The following is a 21,852-nucleotide window of genomic DNA, read 5'->3' on the forward strand; positions in this document are numbered from 1 at the left end:
GCCAGTGATTACCCGGTATATGTGCGTGCTTTCACACACAACCCTTGAAGATCCCGTAACGACACGTGACATCAGCGCGTGACATCAGCGCGTGACGTGTAGTGATGGGAAGTTCGGATCATTTTACCGACTCGGACTTTTGAGTCTCGTTCAGCAAAATGAACGAATCTTTTTTCGAGTCATTTCGTTCATTTCGTTCATTTTAGCAAAATGTAATTAAAATATTAAGTGCTACCTCCCCAACACATCTAGTACTTACGCAAACGTTGATCACACTACAAACAATACAAAAATAAAATGCTATGAGATAAAGAAAAAAATACTCATTCTTTACCTGGGTCTTCAGTCTGTGATTAGCTCATCTCACCTCTTATCTGACAAGAGGTGTGTTCGACATCGGCTGCGGCTGGATGCAACCGATCGGCGAGAGTAGCCGCGTGCAGGTGGGGAGGAGCTGCAAGCGGAGATATGAAGCCGGACACGTGGCTCCCGTAGTTTGCTGCAATTACGTCAGTCATGGCAGATCACGTGGCGATTGCTTACTTGATCGCGTTTAAATGTGTGTATAAGTGGTGTTTTGAAAAAAAAAAAAAAAAAGTGGTGTTTTGGAAGGGTGCCTTCCAAAACAAGATACCATATTGGATATATACTTTATCAGTATGACATGGGTGTTTCTGCTTATACAAAATGATAAAAGTAACCTATAAAAAAATTCCCTGGTGGGTATGTGTTTTTTAAGAAGGTTTCAGCAACAAGATTTACAGTGCCCTCCTGCTGAGCTTTTTAACATTTTAAACATAACACCACTGATTTTCATATACAGAAAAGCACAATTCTGTTGGATTTATATTGTGATTTAGACCAACTATTTGAAAGTGAACAGAATGTTGTCAAGTTGTTAAGTTGAAGTTACAGCAAGTTGTTAGCAGTTTGCTAACCACATGCAGGTGAAGTATAAACACAGCTAAATAAACTAGAGAATATGAAGAAACCAAACAAATGGAGGAACATAATGTATTATGTATCATTTGTATAGGAGCATACATTTATGACCACATTAGATTGTATGCTTTTTAGATCTTAAAAATGCTCATTTGAATAGGTTATGCTGCTGAATACTGTAAAAGGTCTGTATAAAAAAGAAAGTCATGCAAAATAAACATACACAAACTTTATATTAACAATAAAGTAAATACAGTAAAACAATATTTAATAAATATGATTTATAAGATGAAGACGACATAAAAACGTATTGAACTGTTTTAAAAGTCCATATGAGAATTTCTGAAACTGAAGCCGACTCGCAATAAACTTGAAACGCACGTCATCGGTGTCATCAGTGAATCCAGCCAATCGTGGATCAGTTGTGTCGTCATCAGAATCTGTGCAGCCGCTCTTCAGAAGCTGCACTGGCTGAGTTCTCCGGCTACTCTCGAATCGCTCTCGTGGTACTTTGACGGCACACGTCACAGTCACGTGGAGTCAGCGCTGTATCAAGTCGGACAAAATTTCTAACCGGCATGCACTGCTTCAAGTCAGCCGACGATCGGTTTGCGCAAAACTGCATGAAGTCGAACAAGCCTAAGAAGTCTTCGGGTTTAAGTCATTCCTTAATCACGTGACAGCCCCATACGCAAAACTAACGCGGTCTTGAGCCGGAAAGAGAATTGATTAGTTCATCTCATGAGTCTTTCGGGTCGAGTTTAGGTGTGTTCGACATCGGCTGCGGCTGGATGCAACCGATCGGCGAGAGTAGCCGCGTGCAGGTGGGGAGGAGCTGAAAACGGAGATATGAAGCCGGACACGTTGTGGCTCCCGTAGTTTGCTGCAATTACGTCAGTCATGGCAGATCACGTGGCGATTGCTTACTTGATCGCGTTTAAATGTGTGTATAAGTGGTGTTTTGGAAAAAGAAAAAGAAAAAAAAAGTGGTGTTTTGGAAGGGTGCCTTCCAAAACAAGATACCATATTGGATATATACTTTATCAGTATGACATGGGTGTTTCTGCTCATACAAAATGATAAAAGTAACCTATAAAAAAATTCCCTGGTGGGTATGTGTTTTTTAAGAAGGTTTCAGCAACAAGATTTACAGTGCCCTCCTGCTGAGCTTTTTAAAATTTTAAACATAACACCACTGATTTTCATATACAGAAAAACACAATTCTGTTGGATTTATATTGTGATTTAGACCAACTATTTGAAAGTGAACAGAATGTTGTCAAGTTGTTAAGTTGAAGTTACAGCAAGTTGTTAGCAGTTTGCTAACCACATGCAGGTGAAGTATAAACACAGCAAAATAAACTAGAGAATATGAAGAAACCAAACAAATGGAGGAACATAATGTATTATGTATCATTTGTATAGGAGCGTACATTTATGACCACATTAGATTGTATGCTTTTTAGATTAACATTTTAGTTCTTAAAAATGCTCATTTGTATAGTATATGCTGCTGAATACTGTAAAAGGTCTGTATAAAAAAGAAAGTCATGCAAAATAAACATACACAAACTTTATATTAACAATAAAGTAAATACAGTAAAACAATATTTAATAAATATGATTTATAAGATGAAGACGACATAAAAACGTATTGAACTGTTTTAAAAGTCCATATGAGAATTTCTGAAACTGAAGCCGACTTGCAATAAACTTGAAACGCACGTCATCGGTGTCATCAGTGAATCCAGCCAATCGTGGATCAGTTGTGTCGTCATCAGAACCTGTGCAGCCGCTCTTCAGAAGCTGCACTGGCTGAGTTCTCCGGCTACTCTCGAATCGCTCTCGTGGTACTTTGACGGCACACGTCACAGTCACGTGGCGTCAGCGCTGTATCAAGTCGGACAAAATTTCTAACCGGCATGCACTGCTTCAAGTCAGCCGACGATCGGTTTGCGCAAAACTGCATGAAGTCGAACAAGCCTTTTGACTCGTTCCTTAATCACGTGACAGCCCCATACGCAAAACTAACGCGGTCTTGAGCCGGAAAGAGAATTGATTAGTTCATCTCATGAGTCTATCGGGTCGAGTTTGACTCGTTCCTTAATCACGTGACAGCCCCATACGCAAAACTAACGCGGTCTTGAGCCGGAAAGAGAATTGATTAGTTCATCTCATGAGTCTTTCGGGTCGAGTTTGACTCGTTCCTTAATCATGTGACAGCACCATACGCAAAACTAACGCAGTCGTGAGCCGGAAAGAGAATTGATTAGTTCATCTCATGAGTCTTTCGGGTCGAGTTTGACTCGTTCCTTAATCACGTGACAGCCCCATGCGCTATTTCTGACATTTCTGTCACCGTGTTTTTGTTACTGTTTGTTGAGGATCTGTGGTTTGTTATTATTTTATAAATAAATAAAACCCTGTTATAAATAAAATTTTGATTAATTTGTCTTCTTGACTGTCTATCGGTAAATAAACACTAGGCTATATAATAATATAATAATCCAAGCTTACAATAAAAAGTATTTATAGACTAGTTTGTTCATTTTTACTCCAATTTTGAGTTTGCTGGTATAATAATTGCTTTTCCTAGGCAGACTTGACATATTGGTGTAATATATGTATAAGAAGATTGCTCAAAAAAGGACATAATGACATACATTAAAAGCAAATAACATTTTGAATTTGAATTACTAATGTTAAAGACAAATGTTAAAGACATTAAGGTTATGATAACTTCAGCTTTAACAGTTTTAACCCAGCTCAGAGTGAGGAGTTTCAGATCCTGGTGCACTGCCAGTGTAGGGGCCATGTTTTGGGAAGACTTTGACGAGAGGGTAGCAAGCTTGAGGCCTTCTGCTACCTCTTCTAAGACCTCAGATGCTATGATGGCCAACCTTGCAGAGCCACTCTTACCCCGCACATCAGACCCTCTGGCCTGGTGGAGGAGATGTTCACCAGTATACACAAGCCTTTCTGAAGTCACAAAGACAAGACTTTGCATTGTGGCCACATCCGTGCCATCTGAATTTTTTTTTTCTAAAACTGGGCAGATTATCTCAGATAGAAGAACTCACAGACTCAGCCCATCCAAGGTCAGGGAGCTTGTTGTTTTTTTAATAATGTAAACATGCCTTAAAGCAAGTCCTAAAAATATAGCCACAGTGTGTTATTTATTTTAAAGCTTATTTATTTTTATTTATTTAGAAAAAGACTAGCTTGTTGTGCAATATTTTTGTTGTTGTGATTTTAAAAGGTAATTTGTTATTGTTATAAGGCTCCATAGCTTTAGTATCTCTTAATTTTCATTTATTTTTTATTCAAATGGTTTAAAATTATTTTGGGAATAGCTTGTTGTGCAATATTTAGTTTTTCTTTTTTTTATATTGTACTTTTAAAGTTCATTTGTTAAGGTTATTAGACCCTGTGGCTTTATTATCTTTTCATTTTAATTTCATTTTTAATTATTTACATTTTTATTATTTTAATTTATTTTGGAATAGTTGTCCTCTTTGTTACAAAGCTTTTCTGTAATAAACAATAAACAACTATTCAAAAGTATGTACAGTGTTTTTAATGTTTATAAAGTGTCATATGTTACAAAAGTATGGTTTACACAGACAATCTGATTTAATAACTGCACAACTAAACCAAAACAAACAAACAGACAGAAAAAAAGATCAACATTTTAAGCATAACCAATTCTTTATTTCCACATTCAGTGTTATGGAAAAGTACCACCATGACAGAAATTAAAAACAACAATTTGAAACCAGAAATGCATCACGTTACTGTAAGAGTAAATAATACTAATAATAAATAAGTACTACGCACCCATTTTGTAAGGAAAGTTGTAAATGAACTAATTACTCTAGCCAATGTTGTCACACAGTACAAAAGAACGAAAAACCCGAAGAACCGAAAGATGAACTATTCAATTATCTGCATTATTTTACTGTCAGTGTCTATGGTTTTAGCGTATGGGTCTGTCACGTGATTAAGGAACGACTCGACCTGAAGACTCATGAGATGAACTAATCAATTCTCTTTCCGGCTCATATTGCATTGGGTTTAACGTATTGGGCTGTCACGTGATTGAGGAACGAGTCAAAAACCCGATAGACTCGAACTATGAACTAATCAATTCTCTTTCCGGCTCATGCTGCATTGGGTTTAACGTATTGGGCTGTCACGTGATTGAGGAACGAGTCAAAAACCCGATAGACTCGAACTATGAACTAATCAATTCTCTTTCCGGCTCAAGACTGCATTGAATGACAGGTGAATTACTCAGGGGGCAAGGAACTCGACCGGAAGTTGAAGTCGGGTGGGGGCTGCCATGTTTTAGCAGAACTTCACTTGCGTTAGCATTCCCATAGACTCCCATTCATTTTGGCGTCACTTTGACAGCGAATAACTTTACATCTGAGGTGTTTAAAGACTCAGTTAGTCCATTATTTATTTCTAAAGATACACGACAATGTATAAAGGGCTCCATTACCTTCTATGTTACATTATGGCCCCGTAGAAACAGTTTTTGTAAAAAATAGGCTAACGATTGCGTCATAACCACTCGGCTCTCTGTCACATTACCGTACAGACAGGAGGAGAAGCTCGCAGGAAATTAACTTAATATGGCGTACTGGCATTACATTTTAAAATACTATACAAAATAATTAATCAGAATACTTACTCCTGCTCACTCACGACAAAGAACTCCCCGCTCAAGCTCGCAGTCTCTGCAAAATTAACGATGGCAGTTTGCACGCAAAGCTACTAGAAGATTTACATCTGTCAGACAGGTTGCTGACGTCGTCAAGCTTCGTTTGAGTCTGCGCGTCAGAAACGGAAGTGCTAAAAAACGCAAAAAATGGGCTTCACTTGTCTCAATTGAGTTCCAATGGGGTCGCTGTGTCCATTTCTTTTACTGTCTATGGAATTACTACTACTAGAACAGAACCCATAGAATAATGCGCATGCGCGACTGAACGAATCACTCCCCGAGACGACTCGTTCTTCCCGAGTCACATTAAAGATTCGTTCAAAATGAACGAATCGTTCAAGAACGACACATCACTAGTGACGTGTAATGTATGAGTCCACAACGCTAGGCACGTTATACTTTCACTGAAGCAAGCGAATGATCTCGGCGTCAGCGCGGAAAGTGAGGAACTAACTGATCTCTGCTTCATTACAGTTTGCACATGTGTTTTCGTTGCGAATGTTGATCTTCCTTCAAAACAGCCGGTAAAAGAGTCGCGCGATAACGCGCGTCATCACTTCGACACGGAATTAGATCTGGCTTTTGTTCACACAGCGCTCGTCCCGGGTCGAACTCCACAATGTTAAGCCCCTTTCACACTGCACGTCGGACCCGCAATATTTCCGGAACATTGCCGGGTCGCCTTCTGTGTGAAAGCAACCACGTCCTGGAATTGATTACCAAATTGAACCCGGGTCGGGGACCTAGTAACATTGCGGGGTTCGACCCGGGACGAGCGCTGTGTGAACAAAAGCCAGATCTAATTCCATGTCGAAGTGATGACGCGAGACTCTTTTACCTGCTGTTTTGAAGGAAGATCAACATTCGTGACGAAAACATATGTGCAAACTGTAATGAAGCAGAGATCAGTTAGTTCCACACTTTCTGCGCTGACGCCGAGATCATTCGCTTGCTTCAGTGAAAGTATAACGTGCCAAGCGTTGTCGACTCGTACATTACACGTCACGCGCTGATGTCACGTGTCGTTACGGGATCTTCAAGGGTTGTGTGTGAAAGCACGCACATATACCGGGTCATCACTGGCAGTTTGAAAGTGTTAAATCTAGCGAACCGGGAACAATTGCAGGAACACTTTACCCCTGTATTTGCCGGAATGGCAGTTTGAGAGGGGCTTTACTAGGTCCCCGACCCGGATTCAATTTGGTAATCCGTCCCGGGACGTGGTTGCTTTCACACAGACGGTGACCCGGCAATGTTCTGGAAATATTGCGGGTCCGACGTGCAGTGTGAAAGGGGCTTCAGATGTTCGGGATCCAGACTGAAGCTTGTGCAAATTCTAGTTACCACCCGTGGTAAAAATAGAGAAACAAACAGAGACATTAAGATTAAGATCAAGTCAAACTAGCAATGAGATGCAGCCTTGGATTGAAATTCTTCATAGAGATCATAACACAGAAGATGTTATGTAGAATGCCCAGATAATTCTTGCATTATAGTGAAAGTGAATGGGCACCAGAACGCTTCTATAATAATAAGCCAACCAGAGAGAGAAAGAGGGAGAGAAGGGAAAAAAACTATAAAGTACCATAAAGTAGATCAAAGAACTTGTTTACATAATTAAACCACAGTCACCATACACTTCCACTGTATAGAAAAAAGTAAACAATCTTATAAATAATTGACATAACTGTAACTTGAATGCCTTCCATTACAAAACATCCGAAGGCTCCTTATATAATCGATTTATTCCTACTAAAGCCACTTGTTTTCAAACTTTTTTTATCAACAGAAACTAAACGTGTCAATATATGACCACAATTATTTTTGCGATTCCAGTTAAAAGAATTGCATAATAGTTGATAAAACAACAAGTTCTTAATCATTATAATTACATTTTGCAATGAAATTTGAGTTAAAGATGTTTATAAAATAAAAACAATAAACAAAAAATACTCAGTTTACACTTTGTTAGTTTATTTATTTTTTTTTACAATAAATTAATCAGAATTATTTTAATCATTCAGAAGCCCCCTATAGGGCCCCGGGCCCCTGGTTCAGAACTGGTTATTTAAAGGAGCATTCCCTAACTCTGATATAACTGAAATCAAACTTCAAACCTATAGACCAATTTTCTGCCACTGTTTCCAATTATTACATCCATATATATGCCCATAGTAACACATTTGTATAAACTGCAAACCTAAAATAATGAAAATCAGCTCGAATGCATTTTTTTATTTTGACCACAAGATAGCACTAGATCATAAGATAGCACTAGACTTGTCTGGGCAGTCTGCACTTCAGACAGCACAGGATCCTGGACTCTGAGCTCTACCGCTATGCCACTATAGTTAATATATAACACCCTCACATACCAGCTAACAGAGCCGGTGAAGAATGATCCACAGAGTTAAAACAAAGTTCAACACATGAAAACCGGTCCGCAAATCTTCCAGCTGAAGAATCTGGAGTGAACATGGCAATGTGACGTGACAGACGTGCTGTTTGTGTTTGTCAGGGGTACATTCAGAAGCCTTGTCTGATTCTGTCTGAATCATGTGAGTCAGTCGTAACGGGTGAAGTGGATTGTGCAGGTCACTCCACAGGAGCACAAGCCGCAGTGGAAAGGGTGCAGGGTCAGCCTTTGAGTGTTTGAGTATTTTTAGTCTGACCCTGGCAAAGGTCCAACACATTCTCTCTTCTGGCTGGGGAGCAGACATACACTATTCTGAGGGGCTGTTACTGAGTGCTTTCAGTCTGTTTAAATGAGAAGAATTATTTAGAAGTTAATAGTACATGCACATAGAAGTATATACATTACAGGTACCCCATTTCATAAGGATGTTATGAAGATTAAAGGGTGAGCTGGCATTTTTAAAACTGTTACGCCCCGCTTCAATATCCTGTGACAAGCTTTCTTTGGCCTTCTCTTCATCTCTGTGACCTCGGATCTATCAAAAGAAGCCAAAAGGTCAGGATGGCAGCAGTCACGGCAGTCCAAAATTGTCTACAGTGCAATCTTAGATGATACTTAACACCATAGCTTTAAGTAAAAGGACGAGACTAATTCAATGCAAAGAAAAAAACTGGACACATATGTAGAAGTTAAAAATCATATCTTGCAGCAAAAGTGCAGATTTACTGTGGAACATTAGAACATTGCACTTTGACAGCTAATTGCTATAAAGCCAGAATTGTTTAGTTTTTTTTCAATGTGTCCTTTTGAAGTGATGGAGCACCTCATGTCCTGGACTGTGTTGGTGTTAATTACTAGTTAATTACCCTGTGATAAATTGCAGACATGAGACAAAAGAGTCAGCTTCATTTAAATACTTCACCCCAATGCTAAATTGGATGAATAACAGATAGATTATAATGTGATTAATCAAATGCACTTTATGATTAAATCAACTCCTGTAATTTAGAAACTAAGCAATTAATCTACCCTGTCACTCTCAAAAGGACTGTGCTTGTTTTAAAGGGACAGTTCACACAAGTGTGACATTTCTGTCATCATTTACTTGTTTCAAACCTGAATGAGTTTCTTTCTTCAGTTAAACACACACACCAAAAAATATATATTCTGAAGAATGTGGGTAACCAAAAAGATGCTGGTAGCCATTGACTTCTATAGTATGGGGGGGGGGGGTATTAGAGAAGTCAATGGGTACCATATTGTTTGGTTACCCACATTCTTCAAAATATCTTTTGTGTTCAGCAAAAGAAAGTCAGTAATACAGGCTTAGAACAACTTAAATGTTACTAAATGATGACAGAATTGTCATTTTTAGGTGAACAACACCTTAAAATAGAAAACCAGTGTAATCTCTAACCAGATTGTTCAGACATTAGTCTGACTTTCCATTTGTTTATCGTGCATTGTCATGCATGCAGATAAGAGATTGTGCAGGTACAAAGGCATTGGATTTGCCAGGATTGTGGGATGCTGTGATGGCAGGGTGAAAGGAAAGGGTCACGGTTTTTCCTGTAAATGTCACACACTCTCGATGAGGGCGATTTGATCCTCTGCTTCATCCCGCTCTCGGTCTGGGCCAGTTACTGTTAGAAGGTCAGAGTGGATGGACATGTTCAAATCAAATGTTCTTTTAAGAGAAAACCATTAGCAAGCTCATTTTATCCAAAATATATTTTTGCCACTATAAGTACACTTGCAAAAATGTGGAGTAATTGCACAGAGTTGTCAGCTCAGCAAGTCTCTGACTGTCTGCTTTCCTTTATTTAGGAATGAACCTCCAGACTTTGTGTTGGTACTTAGATCATTAACAATGTATACAGTATATGAAACATTTCATCCATGCCAAAAGATGCATTTTTAAAAGACTACTAATTATTACACTACAGCGCTTACTGAACAAATGCCTGGTCCTTAACTAAAAACATTAAGCTTGATCGTATGCACTGCTGATTTCCAAAAGGAACAGTAGAAAACTTTTAAATAAGTCAGTAGTTGTATAATGTTTTACAAAACACGCAAAAAAAGTCTTCTTTAGCTTGATTTCATTTGTTAGATTTTAAGTGATTCAGTTGTTTCATGCAATTTTCCCCAATACGACCATGTCATTATAAGGGGGCGTGGTAATTATGGCCTAAAGTCCCAGGGGGCGTGGTCAACGCCGCCGCACCAGATATAAATTAACCTCATGCTCGTCATCAGTCTACTCACACCAAGTGTCAGGACGGACAGAGGCTTCTCACAAACGGTAAATTATTGTTCATACACGATTCATAGCGTGTAGTGAGTTGTTTTCTTGTCGAAGTTCATAATACTCATGAAAGTTCCTTTATTGAAGTTATGAATTAAATCTTTAATTTACATATTGCATGGAATACACAGCTGATAGTGTGGGAGAGGTTATTGTGACAGTGCTGCATGAAAGCTGTTTGTTCACATCTATATAACTACTTTACCTAAAGTTTTAGGCCTGCAAAAGGCAAATGCTTGAACTTGAGTTGTAATCTCTTGAACTTAAGTTTAAACGGATATGAGCTCATCTCTTGATAACAGCTGCATGTTCACAACCTGTACTTTGTGCTTGATCCAATAATGACTGCCGCAATGTAGTCAAATAACTGGATGTTTTCTGTTTTTCTCTTCCCAGAGGACAAGACCAAATCAGGCATCATGGTTAAAGTTGGTATCAATGGGTAAGCCCTCACAAATACAGATCCCAACAATCAGCTGAGTCTCTCGCTGGCTGGGCTGCGTCTGCAATGAGAGACCCTCAGCACCAGCTGTGACCTTTCCAAAGCTTCGGGAGTTATGTAACTGGAAATGTGATCCTTACGCTACATGTACAGGGCACATGCATCATTCATGCATGCACATTTAGCCCTGAATATTTCACTACATGTTCAGTGCTTGACCTATGCAATGTTAAGGTCCAGTTTACAGCAAACCTACTTTGGTCAGCTCAAACAGTCTCTGGTCAGCTGTGCAAAGTCTCTTTTTCACTTGAAGGTTTTGGCTTGGTTTCTAAAAATTAATGCATAACGAACCATCTGTAGCTGCAGAACATTCACAGTGAATAGATAAGTATAGCATGCTACTTGTAGAAAAATATCCTTGATTCCATGTCTTTTTATTTTATTTATTTTTTTAACTCAAGGTGCACTCTGAGCTTATTTTTTTTTTCATGTAGACATTAAAAAAAAGCTATAATACAATAACTTGTTTCTAATTGATGTAGTAATTCAGTTTTCACTTAAGTGTTATTTTAAAGTACACTTCAGTAACTGCAGATTTGTGTACTTTCTCAAAAGGTGTCTGTCAATCCTTTCTATACCCCATCATTACATGCCACTTGAGTATCCTGAAGCTTTAAAAGGTCAAACAGTCAATCTCATCTACCAGGAGCATTATCTACAGAAGTTTCTACCTTTTTTAGCCTGTTTCTCGATCTTAACTGACTTGATGCAAATGTTTCGAAATTGTGCTTTCACTGTATCAGTATGTCTTATCAGTTTGAACTGCTGTCCACTTATATATTGATTTAATGGAAAGCTGAAAGTGTTGCAATGGAAGAGGACTTCTATGGAGTCAGTCCTGGCTTATCTGTCTTGTGAGCAGTGCTGTTATAGGCACCAAAATAGCTCACAATGACAGCTGGAGGCCTACAGAAGTTCTTTATCACAGTGTGAATGGCAGAGGGCAGGCCTTCTGAAGCTCTAGCAAACTCTCAAGTGCTTTAGTAGTACCAGAACTAATCCGTACTAGACCATTCCTCAGGGTTTTGCTTTATTTTCTCTGGCACATATTGAAGGGTTGGCTTTGGGAAGATGTAAACCTGCTCGCTGGCTATCTGTTTACTGGTAGGTCACAAGTGGGCCCGACCACAGGGCTCATGAGGACAGGAAATGGTTTTATACTTGTTCAGAAATAGAACTTGTGCGCCATCTAGTGGCTGCTGCGAGGAACTTGCTGTAGGTGTTTGCTTTTGTGCCTGACGATGTATGGCTCTTATTAAAAGCGCTTTTTTTTTTTTTTTTTTTCATATTGAGTTTTAAAACTGTAGTAATGTAAAATTTACACTGCACAACTTCTGTTAGATTTCAAAGTGTTATTTACTAAGTTAAGCAGACATTACTCCAGCCTTCAGTGTCACATGATACTTCAGAAATCTGCCCAGTCATATTATCATATTTCATCCTCCATAATTTTAAATCCACACAGATTTGGCCGTATTGGGCGTCTGGTGACCCGTGCTGCTTTCCAGTCCAAGAAAGTAGAGATCGTGGCCATCAATGACCCCTTCATTGACCTTGATTACATGGCAAGTTCCTAATTTTGGTTTCCTTCTGAGTGATGGTGGGCTGAATTTCCTTAGCCTTTAATGCAGCTTACTCTAAAGTTTAGGTTTTTTCCTTAAATCTGACTTCCCTTTTGTTTCTTCACAGGTTTACATGTTCAAGTATGACTCCACCCATGGAAAGTACAAGGGTGAGGTCAAAGCTGAAGGCGGCAAGCTGGTCATTGACGGTCAAGCTATCACAGTCTTCAGCGAGTGAGTGTTGTCCCTACAAATACTACGTGATGTATTCACTGCTAGGCATTGAAATGTGAGATGACCTCCATCTGTGTCCACACAGGAGGGATCCAGCCAACATTAAATGGGGTGATGCAGGGGCTCAGTATGTCGTGGAGTCTACTGGTGTCTTCACCACCATTGAGAAGGCGTCTGTATGTAGTCCTAGTCATGACGTCAGTCATAAATCCTAATGTGCACGTCCGGTGTCTGAACCTTTGCTCTCTCTTGCTAGGCTCACCTTAAGGGCGGTGCCAAGAGAGTCATCATCTCTGCCCCCAGTGCAGATGCCCCAATGTTTGTCATGGGTGTCAACCATGAGAAATATGATAATTCTCTTAGTGTTGTCAGGTAAGGATGTAGACTTGAATGTCATGTTAAATTGACCAACTTTGTGTGACCAGGAGGAGCCATTTAATTTAGTTAATGATTATAAAATGTACAACATGAAATATCAGCTTATTAAATTGTTAGTGTTTTGGACCTTGGGTTTTTATGGTAAAATAACTTGTCGATTTGATTTTAACTTTCATTAGACACTTTATCAATTGAATGAATTCAATTTTACTTTAAGATTTAGTGTTCTCATGTGCATGCCTTTTGTTTTATATTGTGCCATTATGGCTAATGTCCTGTAGGGGGTGTACTAAAGTTAAACTCAAGCATGTTAAGCCCAAAAACTTAAACTTAAACCCTGCATTTCATTCCAATGATTCCTTCCCTCTCTGTGACTGACACCACGGGTCTGTCTGTTTCCTAGCAATGCCTCCTGCACCACCAACTGCTTGGCTCCCTTGGCCAAGGTCATCCATGATAACTTTGTCATCGTTGAAGGTCTTATGGTAAGATTAAACTGCCTTTCAATCTCGCCAAAAAGCTTTTGGACCTAAAATTGATTGAAACCTGACATGATTCGTCACAGAATTTTCCACTTCTACTTATCAAGCCCTACACTTGGTTCTTATTAAAATGCATCATGATCCAAATAAACGAGATGCACGTAGAGCTTTGGTTTTATAATCTTTCACAGGATGTTAAGTCTCCCACTTCCCCTTTTTTCAGAGCACCGTTCATGCTATCACAGCCACGCAGAAGACCGTGGACGGGCCCTCAGGAAAACTGTGGCGGGATGGCCGCGGCGCCAGTCAGAACATTATCCCAGCCTCCACTGGGGCTGCCAAGGCTGTGGGCAAAGTCATTCCTGAGCTCAATGGGTCTGTAACACGTCCGTTGGATTCGATTCCTTTCGTTTTCCAGATTAGTTTTAAATTCAGTTTCCATGGACGTGCTCCCCTGTGCTGTTCTTAAAGGTCATGGCTAAAAAAAAGTTCAGAGTTTACCTAGGACAAGAACGCAATTAGTTTTTGTATTTGTGTTTTTTTTGGACCACTTTCAAGGGTTTTGATTCACTTCCTGTGATTACTCAAAAGTGGAATGATCCCCTCGGGGGAACTTAATGACTGGTTTCGTTTTTTCTTCTGCTTTCTTCTGTCCAAACATGCTCTGCTTGTTATTTCAGCAAGCTTACTGGTATGGCCTTCCGTGTCCCCACCCCCAATGTGTCTGTAGTGGATCTGACGGTCCGTCTTGAGAAACCTGTGAGTTGAATGGTTATTTATTTTTTTCCCTACAGCAGGACTGATTCATTCTGGGTGCAGTGTTGGTGAATTGACTGACCTGTTGGCTTCATCTCTCTTCTGCAGGCCAAGTATGACGATATCAAGAAAGTGGTCAAGGCTGCGGCTGATGGACCCATGAAAGGCATTCTGGGATACACTGAGGACCAGGTATACATGATTTATTTCATTGTCGTGAACTGGTTTTTCAGCAGCGTCTTATAACTTCCTGCTGTGTGCAGGTGGTATCCACTGATTTCAACGGGGATGTGCGTTCATCCATCTTTGATGCCGGTGCTGGCATTGCCCTCAATGATCACTTCGTCAAGCTGGTCACATGGTAAGATTTGGCTTTCCCAAAGTCACAACTCCTGTGTCCTCTAGAATTCAACTCTTGTTTTTTGTAAATGGCTTAATCCATTTGGTCACTCCTTTGCTTTACTCGAACTACATTTTTCAAACTCCACTTGAAAAACCAGTTTTGAATGACACCTTTTAATTCTTTTCCTTCCTATAGGTATGACAATGAGTTTGGTTACAGCAACCGTGTGTGTGACCTGATGGCACACATGGCATCCAAGGAGTAAACGACCCATTTGTTGTGGTTGACGCGTGACCCACCGTTCTCCCATCTGGTTGGATGTTTGCACCAAATGCCTGCAAGGAAATTACATGCTTGACTTGAAGACCAATGTTATTTTTATATGAAAATACTCTGTTCTGTTGTGTGAGGTTAAAAATGCATGTTGACTTCAAAAGGATTTTCTGTCTGCTGACAACCTGTGACTGAATAAAGTCCTCTGTTTGTGAGAATTGGTGTTTGTTTCGTCTAGATGTAGTGACTCATTTGGGTCGGACCATTTTTAAATTTGGAAGTTAAGGTAAACCATCGGTTTCCATGGCATGTTGTCATTTATTCAGCTTAAGTTGATTTTGTTGTCATGTTATATTGCTTAATTTGCATGTGCATTGTTCTAATTTAGGAGTGGTGTGGTTAATGTGCAAACTGAAGTGTTTCCCAAAGCAAAAGTGGATTTCAATTGAGTTAACTATTGGACACTTCATGTACTTAACATACAACGTTGCTTAAGTATGGAGTTATGCGTTCACCACCGCAGTGCCATACCAGCAGTTATTGGGGTGGGCCAGTAAATTTGGGTGGAGATTTTAGGAGTACTAGGGTAGCAAAGTTAGTGTTTGATGGAACCTAACAAAAAATGAAGTTATACACTAGATGTGTAGTGAACTTTGCATAACAGAAGTGCATTTTATTAGGTGTAAGAGGCTTACACTGAATTTCAACACCATGTGCTTTCTACACTCACCGTATGAGTGCTTGGGAAACATTTTGAGGGCTGTTTTAACCAAAAACTACAATGGTAATTGAACAATATAGTCCAGTGAAAGTAGGGAAGTCTGCACCACAGCCGTGTCTTCCCCAGAAACAAAATCACCAATCAGAATCCAGTAATAGACCTTGAGTTGCAGGCACCAAAAATTCAGCCTATGCTTATGAAATGTTATTTGTTGGTGTGAGATTTTTATAGTTCTCACTTTTTACAGCTATGGTTGGGAAAAGTCTACTGAGGTTCCTATGCATTATGTCCTATAAAAACTAAAATCAAGAGAACAGAATTCTGGGAACATGTGAGTTACCCAGAGACCGTTTTAATGCTGTGATGCTGTAAGTTTGAACATTAATAAGGTTTATAAATATTTAGTGTGAAACACTGAGGGGGAAAAAAATCTGGATTCTGTTAACCCCCTATTTTAAGTTTGAAAAGCCCTAATTAGTCAAATGACATCACTGTTCATGAGAATATGAGACTGTACTTTGATAGTCCACTTTAAACATTATACCATAAGTAACTTTGCAAATACTTGTCAACTATCAGTTATATTAGACTATATGCAGAATATCTGCTTGCACTTTATTTTGATGGTCCGCCAATAGAGAAACTTTGCAAGTACATCAACTTTTACTGCTAAACCCTATGCATTTGCCAAGTCATTGATAGTTGGTAGCATGTCTAAAGTGGACTGTCAAAAAAAAAAAAGTGCAACCACATGATTTGATTGACAGGAAAGTTTCTGTTAGATATGATCTGCTGGTAAAAGTTATGAAATATTTGAACCTCCCACTGTTTTTAGTTAAATACAGTGTCACTTTGAAACTGCTCTCAATTAAGCGTTCTGTTGCAAGCTCCCTGACTCACTCTTTTAGTTCAATACTCAGTCCATTTGTGGATCGGGGGCAGTTTTCCATGAATAATGCACCCTGACAAAGACATGCCATTATTTCAGCTGATGGGCCTTTATGAAATATGTCTATCAATGTTATTGATGTTTTAGTCAAAGACCAATGGACATATTTCAGCATTAATGCACTGCATTATCAAGGCACAGATTTACCAATGATGAGCATGGTGCTTAATGCAAAAAAACAAAAACAAAAGTGTGTATAAATATTTATATAAAACAATAGAGTTGACATTTTCTAAAATAATGCAATCTTAAAATGTTGTTTATGACCTTAGGCTCCACACTATCATCTTATTACAAAATCAGTGTTGCATAGACTCATGGTTTAGCCTTAAAACATTAGACTTATGGCACAGCGTGTCCTTTCATTTACTGTACGTGTGTTTATGCATGCACTTTAAAGCTGTTCAATTCTGTTGATAAGAATGAGGACAGAGGATTAAGAGACTTTAGTTGTTTAGTTCAGATAGCGGTTGCACATTTACTCTTCCGTACACAACACTGACCTCGACCTCTTTCTCTTTAACACAGAATATATCACTGTGATTTATTAATCTTATAGCACCAACGAGTGTTGTCTAAACCGTTTGTTCATCTCAATAAAACATCATTTACGGCTCCTGTTGTCTATAAATACCAACTTTGACTGTCCTCTAATCCCAGAGGTGTGTTAGGAGTGCAAAAGGGATGAGAGGAAGGTAGAGGTGTGGATAAAGAGGGAGGTGGGAGTTCAAAAGTATGGGAGGGTTAGTGTGCATGAATCCTGATGGTCCTCTGGCAGACTGACCAAAGCCGAATTGATTCGCTCCTCCCGTATAAACAGAGAGCAACAGGGACAAAAGAGGCTTAAGACTGAAAAGCAAGCATTTCACTTTGAGATTAAGAGACAGTGGCAGACTGAAATCACAGAGAGACAAACACTGAGACTGGCAGAGGAAGGTGAGCGAAAAACTTTCACTTTGTTCTTTGCTCAGATGTGCCTCTGTGGCAATATTTCATTTGATCACTCTCATTTAAATCTGAATTGTACTTACGCAGCTGTATTTATTCCCATTTAAATTGGAATTTCATGTAAATCCAACATTTTTTGATGTTTTCCTTTCTGTCTGGTTCCCTGTTATTAGTGAATGTCTAAGAGAATGAATGGCTCGTGGATGGGGTCTATCTCTGTCCCGTCCTCCATCCCTCACGCCTTCCACTCACAGCTCTCTTCATCCGCTGACCTCAGCATAGCCATCTTACTCATCATCACAGGTCAGTTATTCATCTTTTGTGAAATCATTGTTCATTACGTAGAGTTCAGTGGGTTTCCAAATGTATAAAGACCACTATTGAAAATGCTTTTGATTAAGAGATGCATTATTAAGTAGTAAAAGCCAACATATGTCTAGGTTTTTTTTTTTTTTTTTTTTTAATGGGAGTCTGCTCTATTTATTCAGCCAGGACTTGAACTGCAATCACAACCTATGCAATCTAAAGACACTTGTCCTCTACAATCAATACACCGCTGTGCTGATTTGCACAATAAATACAACTGCTATTACAGAGTCCTTTAAAAACTGCAGTGCAGCAAGAGGTGCTCATATGCATCGGTGTGTGTGTTTGACCAAATCAATATTTTTAGCTCCTTGCAAAAAAAAAATAAAAAATAAAAATGTTCTTGGATGTAGAGCATCAATTGCTCTAAATAAATAAAGCAAATAAAACAAACAAACACTGGTGTATTGGTTGACTATAAGTAATCTTACTATTAAATTACGTTAGCTACTGTAGGAAAATACATGTAGTGTAATACAGTTAGAGTTATAAAAAATGTTAACAGTATTGAAATATATTAAAACTCTCACTGTAGTAAAGTACAGGTATTGCCCTATTAAAAATTTCAACACGCAATTTGCACTAAGTTTTTAAAAGTCAAAAAAGAAAGAGAAATTGGTTATCTGAATGACTCAAATTTAGCTTGCTATTTAAAATACATCTACATTTTACTTTTAAAAGCAATACTGCAACATTGCAAGCATTATCATATATTTTTAATATTAAAATTGTACATTTTACATTTAATTTATAGCGTTACGTGGCCAAAATGATTAGAGCACTAGTACTTTCGCCAGCTAAAAATTGTTATTTCTATCTTTTGATATAGTGTGTCAGTAGGAAATATCAGTTTACATTTCCAAACATTCATTTTGCCATTTAATTGTAATAATCAAGTGATAAAGAAAAAATATTTCTGACATTATTTTTTTGACAGCATCCTCGTTTTATAGCAATTATACACAAGTGCCTAAAACTTTTAACAGTACCGTATAGCTTTGGTAGGTTTATTGAAGCATGATGGAGACATTTCCACAGTTCTTCTGGATTTATCTATTATCTATTATATATAATAGAACACTTTTTTAAGTAAATGCAAAAGTGAGTAACACTGTCTATAAAGTAGGGAATTTTTTTTTTTTTTTTACAACTTTTCTTCCTGGAACAGTAGTATAAAATAAAAAAGCAACTGTGCAAATTTAGAACCCATCCCAAAACGTCCCACCCCCTGGCTTCAAAATAAAGAAAAATAAATAATAATAGATAAAATAAACAACAATAATTCAAATTACTTAAGTAATATTGATACATAAATAACAATAAAATTATTTTTACAAAGATTTAAGAAAAGATGACACAACACTTAAAACTGAAAGCCATAAATGTACAGTTTTTACATTAGATCCACGAGAAGTTCGTCTGTCCATTGTGTGAGGAGGATTCCAGCGGTTGACTAATGCATACCATTTTGAATACAGTTTTTGGTTGTGATATATATGATCTATATCTCTCTGTGTCTGTCCCAGGTGCGGTGTCGGTGGTTGGGAATGGGCTGGTGTTGCTGGTTTACGGACAGAGGAGAAAGAAGCTCAGAGCGCACGAGCTGATGACCATCAATCTGGCCGTGTGTGATTTCGGCTACAGCCTGCTGGGGGCGCCATGTCTCATCATCTCAAGGTACCAGCACTGCACTGACTGCGACTGCTTTAGACAGCGCGTGATACTGAACATGTATTTTGAAGTTTTTTGGCATACCAGTGTGCATTACAAGTTATAAAAGCTCTCTTTAAGCTTATATTCGAATGCATCAGTCGCTCTTGTGATTATCCCTCCGATATCTTCTGGAGTTTGTGAGAGTTAGTCAAGACCAGAGGATTGTGTCGGTTAAGAAAGAAGATTGACAGTCCGCGTATAAGCCATTGATGATGATATTACATAATACAGAACATAAACACAGACTATATTATAGATATGATTTGACTTTAGAGGGGATTTAAAATTGAACAGACATTTGGTCAAAACACTTTAGATGTGCTCTTATAGCTTTATTTTATTTTTCTTTTTTTATCCATTCGCTTATACTACTCTGAAGGTCAGAAAAAGATTTTTGTGGGGGAAAAAAAGAAAACAAAAATCCTTTGAGATCTCAAGCCACTATGTGTCTCATGGTACTGAGAGTGCATTCTCAAGGGGCTAAAAGGGTTTCACTTTATAAAGCTGAAAGTATTCTTTTTTACCCACAAACCACCAAAACATGCCCTCAGATAGAGGATGCTTTGTGAAAAAGAAGAAATGCATTTGTGAAGAAAAACAACATAAATAACATCTTGGGTCAGAGGGTATAAGACTATATTAAAATCATCACACTTGGCTTTTTGGTTTCTGAACAGCCAAGTGTGAGATATATAAATATATATATATATATGTGTGTGTGTGTGTGTGTGTGTGTGTATATATATATATATATATATATATATATATATATATATATATATATATATATATGTATATATACACACACACATACATACAAGAAGAAATTTTTAAGGTTCAGTCTTATAGAAAATACATTTGAGTACATTAAATGTGTAGTTATTTTAAGTTATTTTTGGATTTGCTGTGCTCAGTATTTTGCTTCTGCTCTTAACTTCTCTCTCTCTCTCTCTCTCTCTCTCTCTCTTAGTCTGTCGCATGCATGGATTTTTGGGGAAACAGGATGTATGTGGTATGGGTTTCAGGGCTTTGTTTTTGGCATTGGGTCTCTCATCACTACCTGCCTTATCTCCCTCGACCGCTGCTTCAAGATCTGTAGCTTTCAGTATGGTAATTTTTATCCACTGAATTTCTGTTGTTTTATTTTGTTATTTTATATGCAAATGAGTTCAAATATAGGCCTGCCCAGTCATTCATGATGCAAGTAAAGAATTGGGTTATTCTTGCTGGACAAATAATTAGCATGATCACTGAGGGAAATCAATTCCCCTATATTCTGATGCCCCTTTTCCTGAAGAATTGTACACTTTAACCCCAAATAAGAGCACATATCAAAGAAATAATATCAGTCTTAGTACATAGTATTAATATTGCTGATTGATTTTTATGATAAGCGTAATCTACATTGTACATGCATTGCAATTATATTAAATGAACTGAATAATTTTGAGTTTCAATTGAAACTGCCTGTTTAAAAAAAAAATCTGACATGAAAAACATTTTAAATCTCAAAAATAGAGAAAAAAGCATGTGCTGAGCAAATGAGATCACTCAAGCTGGTTTGTGGTTGAATAAATATATTGCATTATTTCCGTTATTACAGTTTGCCTCCCTACTTGAAAGTATATTATGTCATTGCACAAGATCAGAGATAATAGTCATTTATGAATATCTAGTGCATGGCATAGATGTCTAATTCTGATGGACTGCATATCTTTCTCTCAGCTAACCGAATCATGCTGTGACAGCTGAGATAATAATACCCAGCTAGTATATTTCAGTCCTAAAAGCCATCAAGTAAGCTTTTAGATGTTCTCTAATGTACTTGTTCCTTTGTCTCAGGTCAGTGGATTGAGAGAAAACATGCCTCTCTGTGTGTGGCTCTGGTGTGGATCTATACATTATTCTGGGCCTTACTTCCTGTGATTGGCTTTGGTAGTTACGGCCCAGAACCATTTGGAACCAGCTGCACCATAAACTGGTAATGAACCGTAACCATTAGTAACACTTGTAAATGAGTCACTGACCAATTCCCCAAAGATTGGTTGGTATTTTCAGAGTGCATTCTCAAGAGACAAGTATAGCGTTCACTGTCAAGCTGCTGAACCTTATTTTACCCACAAACCACTGTAACATCCACAAATCACAGATGTTGCTGTGTTCATGCATTGGTTCCTGTGGCCACAGGTGGAGAATGAAGTCTTCACTCAAGGATAGAGTCTATATTTTCCTG

At 38.3% G+C, this 21,852-nt stretch overlaps 2 protein-coding genes across 2 annotated transcripts in view; both read left to right on the forward strand.

Moving 5' to 3' along the window:
* Nucleotides 1-10,278: 10,278 nt before the first annotated feature.
* Nucleotides 10,279-15,140, forward strand: gapdh (glyceraldehyde-3-phosphate dehydrogenase). The gene is made up of 12 exons (XM_052578517.1): nt 10,279-10,389; nt 10,789-10,834; nt 12,360-12,459; nt 12,584-12,690; nt 12,776-12,866; nt 12,947-13,062; nt 13,472-13,553; nt 13,774-13,925; nt 14,231-14,309; nt 14,415-14,498; nt 14,570-14,667; nt 14,845-15,140. Exons 2-12 carry the CDS (start codon nt 10,812-10,814, stop codon nt 14,912-14,914), a joined length of 1,002 nt encoding a protein of 333 aa, XP_052434477.1. The 5' UTR covers nt 10,279-10,389; nt 10,789-10,811; the 3' UTR covers nt 14,915-15,140.
* Nucleotides 15,141-15,271: 131 nt separating this feature from the next.
* Nucleotides 15,272-21,852, forward strand: part of opn9 (opsin 9) — an 11,039-nt gene continuing 4,458 nt past the window's right edge. Inside the window, exons 1-6 of the mRNA XM_052578516.1 lie at nt 15,272-17,528; nt 17,714-17,843; nt 19,433-19,583; nt 20,590-20,729; nt 21,462-21,600; nt 21,807-21,852. The exon at nt 21,807-21,852 is cut by the window's right edge and continues 69 nt beyond it. Of these exons, the coding sequence (XP_052434476.1) occupies nt 17,717-17,843; nt 19,433-19,583; nt 20,590-20,729; nt 21,462-21,600; nt 21,807-21,852 (603 nt within the window). The 5' untranslated portion in view covers nt 15,272-17,528; nt 17,714-17,716. The remainder of the gene's footprint in view (nt 17,529-17,713; nt 17,844-19,432; nt 19,584-20,589; nt 20,730-21,461; nt 21,601-21,806) is intronic.

This window comes from Carassius gibelio, chromosome B16 (assembly GCF_023724105.1).
Source record: "Carassius gibelio isolate Cgi1373 ecotype wild population from Czech Republic chromosome B16, carGib1.2-hapl.c, whole genome shotgun sequence".
NCBI classification, from domain to species: Eukaryota; Metazoa; Chordata; class Actinopteri; order Cypriniformes; family Cyprinidae; genus Carassius; species Carassius gibelio.